The sequence below is a fragment of the Falco naumanni genome, chromosome Z, assembly GCF_017639655.2.
Source record: "Falco naumanni isolate bFalNau1 chromosome Z, bFalNau1.pat, whole genome shotgun sequence".
Lineage (NCBI taxonomy): Eukaryota > Metazoa > Chordata > Aves > Falconiformes > Falconidae > Falco > Falco naumanni.
In genome coordinates, this window is record NC_054080.1 from 55,695,764 (window position 1) to 55,713,056 (window position 17,293).

The following is a 17,293-nucleotide window of genomic DNA, read 5'->3' on the forward strand; positions in this document are numbered from 1 at the left end:
TAAAACTCAAACAGTATTATTTCAGAAGGATTATTAATGAGAAGATGTTGACCCAGCAAGAAGGTATCATATCAAGATCAGTTTGTTCAAAAAGCCACACAGAATTTCATTAAACAAATTCAAATGTCTGCTTTTTTTTTTTTTTTTTTTAATCAGCAAAAGCATTTGGGTTCACTCTACTATTTTAAGTTTCTGAAGTAATCCTGCTTTTGACAAACATTCTGAAACTACTCCTGCCTCCTTTCATATTTTAACTTCTGCTGTATTTGTAATAACAATCAGGGATGGAAAAAGGGGACATAAATCACCTTCTTCTTTTAAATTACGAAGTCATTCTGTTAAGGACATGCATCTTTCTGATGTCTCTTTAAAGGTTTTACATATTTTTGCCCTAGCAACACTTTAGTGATCCTTATTGCCTTATGTTTACCAGAGTAATTCTTAGAGTGATTTTGCAAAAAGACTCTCCACAAAGTAGTGAAGGTCTGTTAGTAAAACTGAAGCTGATCAGTACGTATTTGTGGATATCTGTGTGTATGCATGTGCAATTATATTTATTCAATAATTTATAATTCTGATACATGTATAATTTTTTATTTCAATGGAAATGAGGTTTCAAAATTGTTCTCTGTAATGTGCATATGTATTCAGTTGTCAAATCTTGTCTAAGCTTTTGAATCCATGGCTAATTTCAATCAAATTTGAGAGAGGTAAAAGTGGTATCAGTCTGCCATCTCAAGTTTTTGTTTAAAGAGGGACTCGGATACAAAGACTAATATTGACTGTAAGTAGTACTACTTACCATAAGCAAAAAGGGCAGACATCAGAATTCATAAAAGAGAAAGATTTTATGAATACCAAAGCTAGGACCTTTAACACAAATTTAAGAAAAATCCAGTCCCCAGTCAGAAGCTCTACTCTCTGTGTATTTTTCAGTGTTGAAGAGGATCTGAAATCACACGGCAGCCTTGGCACAATTTGACTAAGATGCCAACAAACAATGAAAGAAATTCACTGGCATTGTTGGTTTCATTGCTCATGGAACTATCCTCAGAGAGAAATGTATCATTTAGTAGCTCTTTCCTTTTCAAGACATGAAAACACTTGATCGAAGAAGAAATGCTGCTGCACACAATCCACTGCAATTAAGAAACCAGTTTTGCTTCTAATCAGGAAACCAGCTACCATGATTCTTTCTGGAAGACCATCTGAGAAGTAAAATTTGGCAGACACTAGGGCTGAAAACTACGACTAAGAAGATGAACAAATAGGTCAGCGAAATTTATAAAATCCCACATAAACATATATCTCTACCTAGATGAGAGTCATTTAGTGTTAATTTATTTTTAAATCTTTAAAAGTTGGAAACCCCTCTGCTTAGAAATAATCTTTCTCTTACCTTTTGGTTTTGGAGGACAGCATTTGACGAACTGGAAAATTATGCTGTCTGAACGGACCGTTTCTGTCTGGTAGCATGTCAACAGATCCTTAAGATTACCAAAACTCCTCTTGGTTCCACTAAGATTATATTCTCCATTCTCATTCTTCGTAATTAAGCAGTGCTTATAATCAGTGGTGTTCTCACGCTGTGAAGTTTTTTTCCATTAAAAATAAAATTGATCAATATTTAGTATTTGAAAGCTTATTTAAATGTATGACACTCTACTAAATAAAGAAGAAATGCTTCAGCAAAATATTACCATAATTTGTTATTTTGTTCTCACTATGTAATATTGATACTGAGAAAACATGATTCTACCCCGATCACTGGAATTAGCATGTTGATGCTAAGAAAAACAAATGTTATGAAATCTGCAAAGACGGAGCTCAAAAAATAGATAACAGATCCTAGGAAAAAAATCCTTCAGAGCTAGTTATGAAAGCTTCTTCACCATTACAAGGGGCAACGTCAAAACAAAATTTTGCTGAAAGTAATAGCACAAATGCTCATGCTCCACGTTATTTTGACAAGCATTTGGACATCTCATCTGTATTTCTATTTTTCTGTTGTCTACAGTACAATTCTAAGCAATTAGTTCCTAGGGCAGATCTTCAATATACACTGAGTTATTTTTACAATGAGTCTTGAAAATATCTCATTAAACATTTTTAAACCAGAGGAGCTTTTAATAGTACTTTCAATGGTCTTTCACATCAACACTACAGAAAATGTTTCAAAAAATTCTGATTCTCAAACACCTTTTAGTTGCTTGCCCAGAAAGACTCAGAAAAAGAAAGAAAAAAGAAATACATCCAAATATGGCTAGGTCACTTAACAGCAGGCTTAACTGACAAGCTTGACTCTTAGACTTTAGACTAAGACAGGGACTTAGACTAAAAAATTCCCTATCAGACATACTTCACTGACCCGATGTCACATTTTTTGTGAAACTGATCTTAAAATGGCCATTTACTTCTCCATCCACATATCGTTATTTTATTGTTTTCAGAGATGCACATATCTCTGACAGTATTTAGCAAACATACTAGCTTGCTGCAAACCAGCAGGAAAACCCAGGTATTACCTTTCCTAGTTAAAAACCCAAAGGCAGCTGTGTTAATTTAATTAAAGAGAAGGCCATTCTCAGAACAAGATCATACAATGATTTAACACCCATATTAAGGTACTGTATTATCACTAACTGCAATCTCACAGAGAAGAGGTACATCTGGTTCTTTAGCTGCACGAGAATTGCAGGCATTTTGAGGGTGGCTCCCACTCTACCTAACACCAGATATCCACCTGATTATCTGTGCTGATGTAACATCTGCCAAATACTGTGGCTGGCCCAGTACAGGGGATGTGGACAGAACCCAAACCCAGAAGAACTTATGAAGGAGTGCCACTCCCAGATCGCCAAGAACTGAATCTCAGCCTAACCAAGCCCCGCTCCAGAGCGGGGAGGTAGGCAGAAATCCCAGGAAAAAATCCAAGTGAAAAAATCCTCAGACTTAAAAATAAAAAGAAAAAACACCCCAAACTGGTCCACCACCCAAACATTTACTACAGTCCCAAAAGCTATGTCACCACTCCCACAACTCTCAAGCTCTCTTCCCTCTACTTGTCTTGTTCTCATAAGCATACGGTATGTACCATTAGTGATTCTTTACCATACAAGTATTCTGATGTTTCCCGCAAGACCTCAAAGCTGGCTAATCTGACAGAAGTAGCTACAGAATACACATCAGACAAACATTCTGAAGAATTCTCAGAATAATTTACTGAACTTCCCAGGCTCATCATCATAAAGCAATAAGGATTATACAGGTACTATCTAAGGTAGAATACAAACCTCTATAGCAAAGGTGAGGAAGTATTTTTTAAAATCTTTAGGACTGCAACGAAGAACGTAGAAACCAGTCTGATTACCCGCTTTCTTCAGTTTACTGATAGCAAAGTCCATGCTATAGTAAAAATAAAATATTTAATATTGCAAAATTTCAACATCCAGGAAAATTAGAGATTGGCATTATTATCGGATATCTAATACAGCAACAATTGAAACTCCCAACTTTTTACAGCTAAGTTAATCTTTTTTCCCTTTTATATTCCAGCGTTCAGGGTGGCTGCTTATGCAGACAGCAGTATATTAAAAATTCTTAATACTGAGAACACCACAATTATTTATGTAATGAGAAATCCTACAGCCTAAAGAACTACATTCCCCATGGCTTATGATATGACTTTAAACATCCATTATGGAAGAAGCCATAATAAACCAGCTTAAAAGAAGCTAAAATTGACAAAATATCTGTGTAGGTGGGTTTAACTTGGGAAAGGGCTAATAAGAAAGTGGTGCTGAGATAAAGTGGTGCATTTTTTACTATAAGAACCAATTTCCCTTTAAACAAGTCTTGCTAGATAACTCTTTCTATTTATCTCAGGGAATGAGGAACAGAATGGCTTGGAAAGATCTAGACTCATAGCACATCCTTCTAAACAGCCCTAAAAAACAGTTTATGTACAGCATTAGCCATTAGTGCAAGAAATGTGATTAGAACTGTATAGGTTTCTATCCCTGTCATCATCCTCCTTTTCTGAAGGTTATAGCACCTATCCTCTTTCAGACATTGGGAAATTTACAGAGGTATTCTGTAGTAGCCAAGTAGAGTATGCTAGTTTCATGCATGTATCAGCTTTCGAGCTTTCTGTAGCTAAAGCAAATACCCTTTTTATTCTGCCTAACAAAAACACTTCTATCTGCAAACAATAAATAATACCATATGAACAATTAAAAAGATTTTTAAAAAATTCAGTGAAGGTACGAACCTTCCTTTAAACAAACCCCAAGTAACAAAGAAAGCAGACAAAGAGACAACATCCCTTAAAAACAAAACAACTTTCCAATTTATATGGCTCGCAATCCTTGCTCAAGTATCGTAGAGTATTGTCTGAATTTGCCTTTTTCTCTTTGACAGCTCTAGATAATATAAACTGCTAGAAGGGCTGCAGTGACGCCATAAGATCCTCTGTCTAGGACACCGCATGTTGCTGCCATGGTAGTAACTACAATTCAGTAAATACAGCATCAAGACTTTGCTGCCCATCTCACTCAAAACAAAAAGAATTCTAAGGGAAGAAAATTAAAACCAGAAGCTTTTAATTTATTTTTTAAATTATGTTAAGAAGGTATTTTATTTTGCAAAGTGAAAAAGAAGAGGAAAAATGTAAAACATTTTATGTTACATAAATTAAATAAATACACAATTCAAGATGTCCATCATGGTTCACGGTCAACTAAAGTTCATCTTTCAAAAATAGTATCACCTTGCTATATTGCTAAAAAATTGCTTACAAAATTGGTCCATGGCAATTGCTTTGGATATTTTCAAGGACTGAAGGTGGTGCTACTTCTTTACAGAGATAATGGTGGGCATCCGCAGTTAATCTGTAATATCCATCAATCAACGACACAAAGGAGAGAGCTTCTCTTAATGACTGAAATTCAGCCTCCTGTTAAATTGTCAGGGGAAAAAAGGTGTGGGGTGGGGGGAGAGAAAGAGAGAGAATTTCCATTTTTAGCAGGCAACACAAAATTCCTGGATATGGTAATGGTATAAAAGCTACAAACATATATACATACAGTAAAGATATAAAAATAGTTTTTAACTACTGTTTGTATAGTTCTACCTTCCTGGTGTCATCCAAAACTTGTTAGCAATCTTCAGTGTTCAAAAGTAAATCCAAATTAAACAAATCTGCCATAAAACCCCCTTACTCTAAATACATCAAACAGCAGAGGAATGCTGACAAAAGGGAACATCTGAATGGAAAAACTGAGTAGATACCACACACTGTGGCAGACCCTACTGCACTGGAAACAGTGTTATTTTTTTCTGATAGGAAAGCCTTTGCTTATCTAAGGTTTATCTATAGATATCCTATAGATAAGCCTTCACTTATCTAAGGGGCTACATTCAAGTAGCAAAGAAAAGTCTCTAGAAAAGGAACTGCCTAAAAAATTAATTAGTAGTTAGAAAAACCTGACATCCTGAGCTGGATTAGATAGAAGCTAACCTTTAACTGCTATGAAGAGAGATGCAATGGATGGAAATGGGGAGAAGAATAATGTGGTCAAAGGAAAGCGGTGTGTGGAAAAGGTCTATGCAGAATACACTGAACAGGTAAGAGCAGGACAAAATTACATAACATACTTATTACTGCCAATAAAGGAAGACCGTCTATTTTTATCTAGCTATCTATATTTTCTTAGTATTTTGACAGTCGCATCAGAACATAAAAGGCTGTCCACTTCAACAGAGAAGTGTTCACCATCTACAGAGTCACACTAGATTTCATTCGGTAGCACAGCACAACAGAACAGGCTTCAGTACACGCTGTACAAGCCTGCTCATGACAATCGGGACATGCCTAGTACCTGAACACAATTCCTTGGCAAGTTCTTTGCTAGACAGCAATAAAAAAACTGGTGCATTTCATTACATGCCAAGAATTTGTCTGGAGTCTTCGAACTCCTTATTAAAAGAGGACCTGGAAACAACTCTCTTTCCAGGTGTTTTGACATATTCAGAAAACCCACACAAACCACAGACCTAAAAATCCAGCCATTTTAATCAATCCATGTATCCTAAAACTCTTAAAGTACATTTCTACCATGAGTTCTAGTTGCTGTGTAACAGATTGAACTAAATCACAAATTCTCATTAACGCATCAGCTATTTCTGGTATGTAAGTGTCCACACACAAATAAATCACAAGCAAACCAGCAGCTACTGTGCTTTTTCCTACTCTGCCATACTCTTCAGTAGTTTTTAGACAAGCTCCTAGAAAGCCACTTTTAGCCTCAAAAGAATATGCAGCCAAGTACCTAACTACTGCTATTTGAAATTTTTGAAGAGAATTCTAATGGCTCAAGATTAAGGAAGCCTCCTCCACCGATCTGAAATACGCTCTCAGCACCACCGACCTGCATCGCAGACATTCCAGCTACTCTTATGTTTCAGTAAAAAGCCTTGAAAAAGATTCAAATTCCTAACAGGCCTGTGCTATTAGTGCAGGAAATGAAAGTGAATTATAATTCTTATATAAATGAAAGCAAACCATATGCCTTTTTCTTTCAAAGCACCATTAGACAATAATACGTAACGCTTATTGAAATATTTTTTGAATCTTAAAAAATATTTTTGCAGGAAAGTAGTAGTTAAACTCTACACAGTTTTTTCGAACACACACAAGAAGGAAGCTCTCCTATCACACAAATGCCTGAGCTGGGGAGCCCTGGAGGCTCACAGATCAGTCATGGAGATAAAGGAAGCAACAACTTGCACTGCGTTTGAGTGGCAACGTTTTGGTAGCTGGGGGGCTAACATGGGTGGCTTCTGTGAGAAGCTGTTAGGAGCGTCCCCTATGTCCGATAAAGCCAACGCCAGCCAGCTCCAAGATGGACCCACCGCTGGCCAAGGCCAAGTCCATCAGTGACAGTGGTGGTGCCTCCGGGATAATGTATTTAAGAAGGGGGAAAAAAACCTGCTGCACAACAGCAGCCAGAACAGAGAAGTGAGGCTGTATAACAGAGAAGTGAGGCTGTATGAGAGCAACAGCTCTGCAGACCCCAAGGTCAGTGAAGAAGGAGGGGGAGGAGGTGCTCCAGGCACCCGAGCAGAGATTCCCCTGCAGCCTGTGGTGAAGACCATGGTGAGGCAGGCTGTGCCCTGCAGCCCATGGAGGTCTCCACCTGTAGCCCATGGAGGACCCCACGCTGGACCAGGTGGATGCCTGAAGGAGGCTGTGACCCTGTGGAGAGCCCATGCTGGAGCAGGTTTGCCCACAGACCTGTGGACCCATAGGGAACCCATGCTGGAGCAGTTCATGAAGAACTGCAGCCCACGGGAAGGACCCACATTGGAGAAGTTCATGGAGAGGTGTCTCCCATGGGAAGGGCCCCATGCTGGAGCAGGGGAAGAATGTGAGGAAGACGTAGCAGTAGAGACAACAGGAGATGAAATGACTGAATCTTCATTCCCCATCTCCCTGCACTGCTGGTGGGGGAGGCAGAGGAACTAGGGAGTGAAGTTGAGCCCAGGAAGAAGTGAAGGGTGGGGGGAAGGTTTTTTAGCATATGGGTTTAATTCTCATTATCCTACTCTGATTTGAACGTCAACAAATTAAACTAATTTCCCCAAGTCAAGTCTGGTTTGCCTGTGATGGTAATTGGCGAGTGATCTCTCCCTGTTCTTATCTCAACCCACAAGCCTTTTGTCATGTTTTCTCCCCCTGCTCAGTTGAGGAGGGGAGTGATAGAGCAGCTTGTCAAGCACCTGGTGCCCAGCCAAAGTCAATCCACCACATGACTATGTGAATTATACCTGTTGGAAAGTCTGACTCGAGTGTAACGCTGGAGTTCAAACTGAAACAACTTTACTTTTTACATTCATGTATAAAATACTTTGTAAAAGCAACAACATTAATTTGCCAATGACATTATCAGAATGGCATTAAATTCGCCAATACTCATTTTCTGTGTATCATCATACTTTCAGCGTATTTTGAAGCCTTTCTCAATGTGTTGGTCACTGGCAGACAGCTTACCATGACAGTAAGGAAACAGTATGTTCAATAGATCAAACCACAGACTCAGATTTAAAGACTCCAAGAAAGAGAAGAACCAATCTGTGTATCAGAAATTACCCTCAGCTATAAAATCTATTTTTATTTCAGTTCATGCACAGAGCTTTGAATGCAAAAGACCCTTGGTGTTCCAATACACTGTTTATACTGCTGAAATGCATGTAGTTTTACTTCATGGTTAATTAACATGCTAATTGCTTATATGACAGTATAAATACCACAGCAACCACACAGTCTGCTCAAAACAACAATGTATTTGAAAAAACTGCAAGCAAAGTAAACAGACCAGATTCTTGCTATCTTGTTTGTGAATGGTGACAATTCTGCTCTCACTGGAGCCTTCTTGGCTTGCTTGTTTAATGCTGACATCAATGATATCAGGAAAATCACAGTATGTTTGTAAATCCTGCAATAAATATTGGTTACATGTCAGTAATAACATAAATAGCAACTAAAGACCCCCAACCTATCTGCAGCATCAGAATTCCTACAAATCTCAATTTGTAAACTAGCAACAAAGAGGATTATAAAACCTTAAATACACTATTACAAAGTCTTGTGTTTATGGGACTATCACTAGAAGCTTCAATTAAAAAATGCACAAAGATCAGGAACCATGAATGGAAATACTCATTTATGGGTTAGGGTTTTTTTTATTGTAGATACTTCATTGTTCTGTAGTATTCTGTGAGGATTAACATTGGAACATGATGATTAATCTTTGGGGAGGTTTTTTTGTTGTATGGTGGGTTTTTTTTTTGAATTGAGAACTTGTTATTAACATCCTGATTAAAGAGGCTTAGAAAGTTTGTTAACAATCCAAAATGTCATAGCTTCATCAGAGTAATACAAGCTGCAGAATCTGCTACCAAAGACATGGATGTAGTACGAATGAAGAAAGGGTCTAAGAGAAGGCTGTCCCACCAGCCATGGCTATCACTGACTAGGCAGCTTGAAGCATCAATCCTAATTACATGGGAAATCCATGACACGTTTTACTTTTCATAAGAAGTTCAGGTAGTCTTTGATACTGTGATGATCTGTAGCACTTCCTTCAGTCTTTCACAAGCCAAATTACAATATCTTATAAATCGTACACTGTTTTGTTTTCAATAGAACTTAACATCCTTAAATGAAGGCAGATTTAGCTATCTAAAATTACTGTTCCAAAGCAACTAGATTTTATTCAAGTCAGAATACCCATTTATATGGCTGCAAGCATATCCTATCCTAAAACAAACAGGTGTAATAATCAAGGTCGTAAGACTCAGTGGGTATCAGTTAGAATAAATCAGCTCAAATGCACTGAAGACCCTGAAGCTGTATTTGGCCATCTAGTTGCTGGAGATGTGAACTGGCAAACAAATTTCTTCACAATCTACCATACATATGTCATTCCTGCCTTCAAAAAAAATGAAAATTTTGTTTCAATTCAGTATCTTAATGAAGATACATCACTACAGTTTGTTGAAATAAGAGTTATGATATTTCAAGCAGCCTTATTAATTTACTAAATTTTCATAACCGATTTTATAAACAGTTTCTGCACCAATGAAAATAAATGCAGCCTACATTGCGTCTCTGTAAGTGGGATGATAACACTGTTAATTATGAAAAAAATAATTTGGCATTCTCGATAGGAAATACAATCATTTTAAACACTACTCTTACTACAGGCTTGGTTGCCAGGCCCAAAAAGCATTGCATGCATCAATTTTGTACAAATAAAACTAGAAATTGCAAAATGTGACATTTATGTTAGCTCAACCAGAATAACTGGCATTTACATGCAAATTAGGAAAGGTAGAGGGCTGATAAATAACAACTATGAATGAGGTAAGTGGACCTAATGTCAATCTACAAATATTCGAAGAACAGCACACTCAAAGCATCTGGGTATGTAACTGGATTTTTAAGTATTAAAAAAAAAAATAGTATTTTTACAAATTGTTACAGCACACTGTAAAAACACAACCCGTTGTAGTTTGGTCTTGACTGCTATATATTATGAATCAAAACTACCAAAATAATGGACACAAATATTTTGGAAAACTGACATGCTCCATTTTGCCTTTAATTTTACCTTTGGAAAACTCCCACTCTCAACATATATCAGATTCTGGTGAATTCAACAACATGAATAGTTATGGTGGTAAATCACACACAAAAGAAGTAATACTGATGAATAAAAATGCATCAGCACACCATTACTGGCACTTACTCAAATAATTTTAGCATTTAATTCCTGAACAAAGAGTACATGGACTCTGCAGTCACAGAAATGTCACTTTAAATTTGCTAGCTCAGACACCGGTAGGAGTCTAACTGCAGCAGAAAATAGGTATAGGGAAATTTACCTGGGCTTTGGAGTCCTTAAAACCTTGCTTTCAAAGAGAATTTGAGGAATTTGTGCATTTTACCTACACCTGGAGACACGGTCATTACTTTTTCGCAATCATTTTTTTACAGTAACAAAGTTGCAACACTGTTTCGTTTGTCAAGCACAGACGTATTACAAGTTCAAGTACTGACTTTCCTCTAATACTTCAATAAAAAATAATTTCGAAATCCTACCCTGTTTAAGTCAGTACATTACTGTCAGCCTCAGTCAAACACAAATTGGATCATCACTGTGAAGTAAAATTTACCCACCAAATTTACCAGGGGTAAATCAGAATTTCCAATATAAGCTAATCACTCTGCTACATGATAAACTGCACCATTATTAAAATAATAAAAGAAATTACCTGCTCTGCTAGTGTCTCACAGTCCTTAAGTTTTCCTCTTGAGCACTGAATACCACCATTTCCAGTTATTACAATGGTTGCAAAACGTTCCTCTCCAGAAGGATCTCCACCAGGTTCTTTTACTTCAAAAACCTCTGAATAGAAGGCAGACTGAAGGGTTTCCAGATTTATAAGATACTTAAGTTTCAAGTTTCTGGCAGTAGCTTTGCATTGGCCAAACTGCTGTATAAATTTGCGGAACCTGTACCTTATTCTTTTTCGCGTCAAAATGTGATAGTCTTGGATTTTTGCTCGCACACATTTAGGCAAAAACATTTTGTAGCTGTGAATACATAATCAGCAAAAAAATTAAATCCAGCAAAGATAATTAGTTCTGCTCTAAACAAGTCAATATGAAAACATCTTTTCCTCTAAATGTAACCTTATTCTTTGAACTGTAGGATATCAAGTATCCTTTATTCAATCTGTTGTATGTTCTTTAAAATACAGCCCTGTCTTCTTCCATTTTCCATTTTTTCCCCTCACTCAAGTTTCAATATATATTACATAATGCATTTTCCATAAATCCAGACATGTCTGTTCTAGTCTTTGCTGAAGTACTGAGGTAAAGCAGCAGAAGTTACACAGTTGCTTGCTTTGATGTAGAAGCTGGAAAGAGGATGCCACATGGATAGAGACAACTACACGGATAGAGGACAAATTTCCTGGCTGAAAATACAGCAGGTGGAACTTGTGGTAGGTTCTCACTGAAGTTCCTATATCACAGTCTGTATTCTACATGAAGAGGGCAAAAGAGTACTTTGTCACCTGCAATGAGCTGGCCAAGTTGTTGTCTCATTCTGTTTTTCACTTCTGCTAGGTTTCATTAAAAGACAAACATCAAGCATTAAGTACTAATCAGGGACAGAATTAACTCAGCTGGAGAGGAAACCAATTAGGTTGATTAACCAAAGTGAACTGATAAACTCAAGCAAGTTTAGCAGACATTGGTCCAAGATGGTTAAGAGCCACGCGACATGACAGAAGAGGCATAAGGGAGCTTGATTCGTTCAGCCCAGAGAAAAGAAGGCTCAAGTATGGTGTTCTACTAATTGTCTTGAACTAACAGGTGGTTACGGAGAAGACTTAGACTCTTCTCACATATGCACAGTGAAAGGACAAGAGGCAACAAGAGGAGAATCAATATCATAGCTGAGAGATTATTCGATAGAGAGAAAATCTTCCTCAGCAAGCATGATCACACACAGGATAAAGCTGCCCAGAGATGCGGTGGAATCGCCATTTCTGGACATCTTCAGAACTTCACTGGACGAGCCTTGAGTAACTTCATCTGACTTTGAAGTAGGTCCCGATTTGAACACAGGTGGGATCTGATAACTTCCAGAGCTGTCTCCCAGCTCAAACAATTGCTTACAACCTTTCCCACTTGAGTAGCTGCTGCCTTACCTCTCATTAAGAGAATCAAATCCTGGTAGCCAAAAACATGAATGGCAACCATGATACAATTTTCCTACTAATTTATAATTTACACTACAGGTAAATTTATGGAATCATTGCACCAGAATAAATCAATTGTCAACAGCTGTACATCTCCTCCTAGATGCTAACATGCAAAAATACTGGTTTAGATATCAGATAGGTGTCATAATTATGAATTACGGAGTCACCTGACTGAATTGTAAATAGCCAGTGGGGTTTGGTCCTTTTCTTTGGCCACTCTCATCATATCCAGAACAGCCATTCCAAGGCATTCTTCCTGTGTTTCATGAGTAACAGGCATCTGTATCCATCCATCCAAAAAATCATCTCGCCACTGTGAAACAAGAAGGCAAGAAAGCAAATTAAAACTGCAGCATTGCTGCTCAAAGTCTTTTTTTGTGGTGTGGCATTTTTTGTTTGTTTTGGCTTTTTGTTTTGTTTGGGTTTGGTTTTTTTGTGGTTGGTTGTTTTGTTGGTTTTTTTTTTGTAATGACAGCATTCTTCTGAATGAACCCCTTCATCCACAAAAAGCTGCACATATTCATAATAGGTATCAGCTACCATCACGTTTAGAAACAGTTTTCAAAGTATTTTCGTTTTAAATCTCAAAAAGGTCAATATGGAGAGGATGTTCTACCCTGTGCCAGTTCCAAATGCAAGTCACGCTGAAAAGACTTCCACAATGTAGTGGAACAAGAAAGGAGCAACACACTCCCCCCCCCACAAGTGCTATTAAAGCTTCATCTCTCCAAATACACAATATGACATGGAATTTATTTTTCATCTTGAGTGGGCTTCAAGCTGTCAAAGAGCATACACAGCTACTATCAGAAGACATGGAAGGGAATAAATACTAACAAGCTTTACCAATCTGCATTAAAAAATAAACAAGCAAATCATACCTGTGCAAACAAGTAAGACATGACAAAATCATCAAGAACAGGGCTTTCTGCACCTCGAAGGACACCATACCGATATGCTCTGCTGCTGCCATTGCAATACCAGTGGGGAAAATAAAACCTGTTAGGAAATATTTAAGCAAACATCAATGAACAGATTCTTTCGCTTACCAGCACCAGACATTATCACTTTCATAGACAGATATCTAATTCATGCTGGCTGGTTTGGAGGATCAATATAAAGCCCCAGTTAGCCAACCAAAGGCTTTGGATCCAGTTCTTGGTGTTTAAAAGTACTACAGCAATTAAGAAGGGTGATAAGCTATACTGGTAGGGATGAGGAGCTCTGCAAACTTCTCCTCCTCAATCAGAATATAGAGAATTTTGTGTTACTGTCTTCCAGTTTCCTTTGAGAGAGTTCCTAAAGAAACATTCAGGCCACACTACACAAGGTAAACGAACAAAACTGTGACTGTAGCTTTAGATGTCCATATTCAAAAATCAGGTTAGAGAAAAATGATTCTATTGCAGTCATCTGCCTGGCTACACAGGATAATTACTCTGCACTTCAGAACTACCACGAACTTCAAATAGGCAAGCACAGAGGAGATAAGAGGTATCATTACTAAGAAAAATGTTATTTTTACTTCTGCTGTATTTTTCATTTTTGTTTCTTCAGTCTGACATTGAAAACATAGTATATAGACAATTGATAAAATGCCATTCAAACCTACTCCAATAATTTTGATACTTCTATCTATCTCTTACCCAATATCACCATCTGTCCATAACTTCTTAGAGAAACTATAGTTCAACTAAGTATCTTGTTGGTTGTGTTTCCTCACATAGTATTGTTTTACCATGAAAAGTACTTAATATTTGATTTAGATTACCTTATCCGGTAAATTAGGATGAGTCTGGTTGCTTCATCTATATGGAAGATGTGATTTGGAGGATACCACATTCTCTCAGTTTCACTCATAAGTGCAAACATGTTATGATACACTGGCATGATACCTAAACAAAGAACAGAGAAATAAATGTTTATAGGAAATGGTTTTCACAAAGAGTCCACCTTATTTTAAAAAAAATATCACGGTAGATGATCAAGTAGTAGATTGTCATACGTTCTCGAACTATGCATTGCACTACTCTATCACTATCAACAGCATTGCAAATCACCATCCCATAACCTGCAGACTGGTTTTGCTGCTTTATTTTCTCATTCTTCCTTTATGTTCTCTGACTGCAGACTGTGTTCACCTGTTACCCTGTACTTCACTGTTAGATTACAATATTTTCTCTGTATGGCATTTAATACAATGGATTCTTAGCATCTCAGTTTAGTAACAGCTATATAACCTTTTTCCTTACTTTTTCAAAAAACAGATCTGGGCATTGATTTTAAGATTTTAGATGAAAAATTAAGTAGTAAAGCAATACAAAGGAAGTTGTCATGATGACTAGGACAACGACCCACCATTTACATACATTTTCATAGCTCAGTTGAGAACAAACCCAAACATATATTCTTAAACAAAACTGGGAAATATTCCGCTCCCCCCCCCCCCCCCTCCAAAATTCAGGATTGTTGTAATGAGAATTGACAAGCAATCCCACTTAATCACAAATTATGGACATCAGTTGAGCATCCACTCTTCAGCAGCACCAGATTTTTACCTTGGCTTTTGGGCTCCCAGCTGACAGTACAGCCTAACATAAGACAGATGCCACAGCATTGTATTTTCTGTAGTGTTACGCATCCATGCAATGCCAGTGCTACTATTTTGAAAACAGGTTACATGCCCAAGAATTGACAGCACAAAAGGATGAAGTTCAACCACCGACAAACATATTTTGAAGACAGGAAAAGGTAACAGGTCTAGAGGTCAGAGAGGAGGATGAAAAGGGTGGCGTTCAAGTCACAGCAGGCCATAATGAAAGAAAACTATGTTCACATTAATGCAAGATACTAGGGAAAGAAGGCAAAAAATACTGAAAACATAACACAAAGACAACAAAAATAACTTAAAATGACCTTAAGAGACAAAAGAATTCTGGGAAAATGCAAAGTACCCACAACTCTGCTCAAAAGAGTCAGAATGAAATCACTGAAAGACACACAAGAAACCAAGGGGGGTGGGGGGACAACACCCACACCCTTTCTTCTTTCTTTCTGTTCTGACCAACATCTAGGTAACTTCTGAAGGGTGCAGACCCAAATTTGTTTCATCATGTCTAAAGTGCATGTAAGACAATCAGTTAGAAACCCCCCATCAACTCCACATATAAACCAGCATAATTTTGTGGAACAAAGAGTAATGCAGTGTTAAGTAACAAATAGCTTAAATTCATTACAAAATGGGAGTTCTGTCTGTAAGGAGTCAGTAAGAGGGCTAAAAACAAGAGGCTTATCGTGCATATGTCAGATTAAAATGCTGAAATCTATAGGCCTATCATCTGACACTTGTTTAAACTTAAGCTCATCAAAATATACCAGAACTATAGGTCCTGACACATGATTTTCTATGGAAAGGAATCATAGATTTACAAGAGACTACAGAAATGGAAAGCATTATATAAAGTAACCAAAGCAAAACAAAACCTAGAGAAACCCCCCCAAAGGAGTAACTCTTAAGGGATTAGTAACTGAAGGATTGGCTGTAAATCTAGATATTGCAAATTTATGGTGCAGTAAGACATACTTGATCCATCAGGGTTTTGAGAAATATCAAATTAACTCCATTTTATGGAGTTAAAAAGAAATCAACCCCATGCAACCAAACATGGTTCTCATTTGCTATGTGAAGTGGGATCAACTAGATTACATTACAGATCAGCTGTCTATAAATCAGTAGCAACTGACTTAGCAGTTTTAAGGCTGTTGTGTTTGTATCCCAAATAATTTCAGATCAATTACAGTGTTATGCACACAATTCACCAGCCTATTTCAGGATTCTAACCAGGTGCTAAACACCATTCTAGACAATGCTGAATATTTAAATACCTAGTCTCCCTGACACACTTCCCCTAAGTATTAACAAACCCATGTAAGCACACTGAACAAGAGAAAAATTTCCAAGTCATATTCTTAAATCCAAATGTTATAATATTTCACCAAATACATTACAGACCCACCCCAACCCACCACCCCCCTCTCAAGAAAAACAAACCAAAAAACTCGTATGCAAATCATATCATTGCCATTTTGAAACTTTAACTAAGCGAGGAACATGACTTTGGAATTACACCTACGAATCAGAAATGTTGGCATTAAGGGAAAAAACCAAAAAATCCTCTTTGCTGTCTGTCTTCCTATGTATGAAACATAAACTGTGCACTCATCCATCCCTCATACTTTAGCACATGTAATTCCAAATGGTAGCTTTTACCTTTCAATGCCAGTGCTCCGTGACATATAAATCATAAAGGGTTTTTCAAGAAAAGGAGTTACCCTTTTTTTTCTCCCCCTTAAGAATTATGCATTTGTGCCAGAATATTGCTACACTTCAAAAAGTTCAACAATTATACATATAGAGCAAACACCCTTATAAGAGTCTTAAAAATTGTCCTCAAAGATCTGATGAAAGCAGAGAGGCCAGAAATGTCTCTTTTCATGTAATTCTTACTAGCACTATTAATTGCAGGGACTTTTCAAGTGAATGATAATTGCAGTATTTAAGTGTTTTCTCTGGAAGCAATGAAAACCAAGACTGGGGGTGGGACTGATGAGGAATCAAAGTCTTCTGATGAAGCCCTGACCTGTCAACAATAGTGAAAACTTCTGAGAAATGTATTTTCCACACAAGTGAAATCAGAAAAGCTGTTCACACAGGTACTAAAAACCTCCCCTGGATTTCTGCACTGCATTAACCATGCTATCCAATCAATCAATAATTAATTAGGAGAGGAGAGTGACTCGAGACGTAATAAAGCAGAATTGTTCTATATTTTGCTTCTCTAAGCAAGAGCTAATGAATAAATTTCCTGCACTACTGAAAAGAGAAAAACATGACAATCTCTTGACAACTGTTTTATTTAGTATGTAAGGCTAAATAAGGGAGCCTCATAATGCTACA

General features: G+C 37.3%; 1 protein-coding gene across 18 annotated transcripts in view; it reads right to left on the reverse strand.

Moving 5' to 3' along the window:
* The window catches only part of JAK2 (Janus kinase 2), a 91,756-nt gene that overhangs the window by 27,813 nt on the left and 46,650 nt on the right, over positions 1-17,293 (reverse strand). For all 18 annotated transcript variants that reach the window (XR_005825781.1, XR_005825780.1, XM_040580968.1 and 15 more), the window contains 8 exons: positions 14,108-14,231; positions 13,218-13,335; positions 12,504-12,649; positions 10,837-11,158; positions 8,376-8,495; positions 4,797-4,954; positions 3,294-3,405; positions 1,400-1,586 (listed from right to left, as the gene is read on the reverse strand). Coding sequence is in view for 16 of the 18 variants with exons in the window: in XM_040580968.1 (XP_040436902.1) it covers positions 1,400-1,586; positions 3,294-3,405; positions 4,797-4,954; positions 8,376-8,495; positions 10,837-11,158; positions 12,504-12,649; positions 13,218-13,335; positions 14,108-14,231 (1,287 nt within the window). In the remaining 2 variants the exon portion in view is untranslated. The remainder of the gene's footprint in view (positions 1-1,399; positions 1,587-3,293; positions 3,406-4,796; positions 4,955-8,375; positions 8,496-10,836; positions 11,159-12,503; positions 12,650-13,217; positions 13,336-14,107; positions 14,232-17,293) is intronic.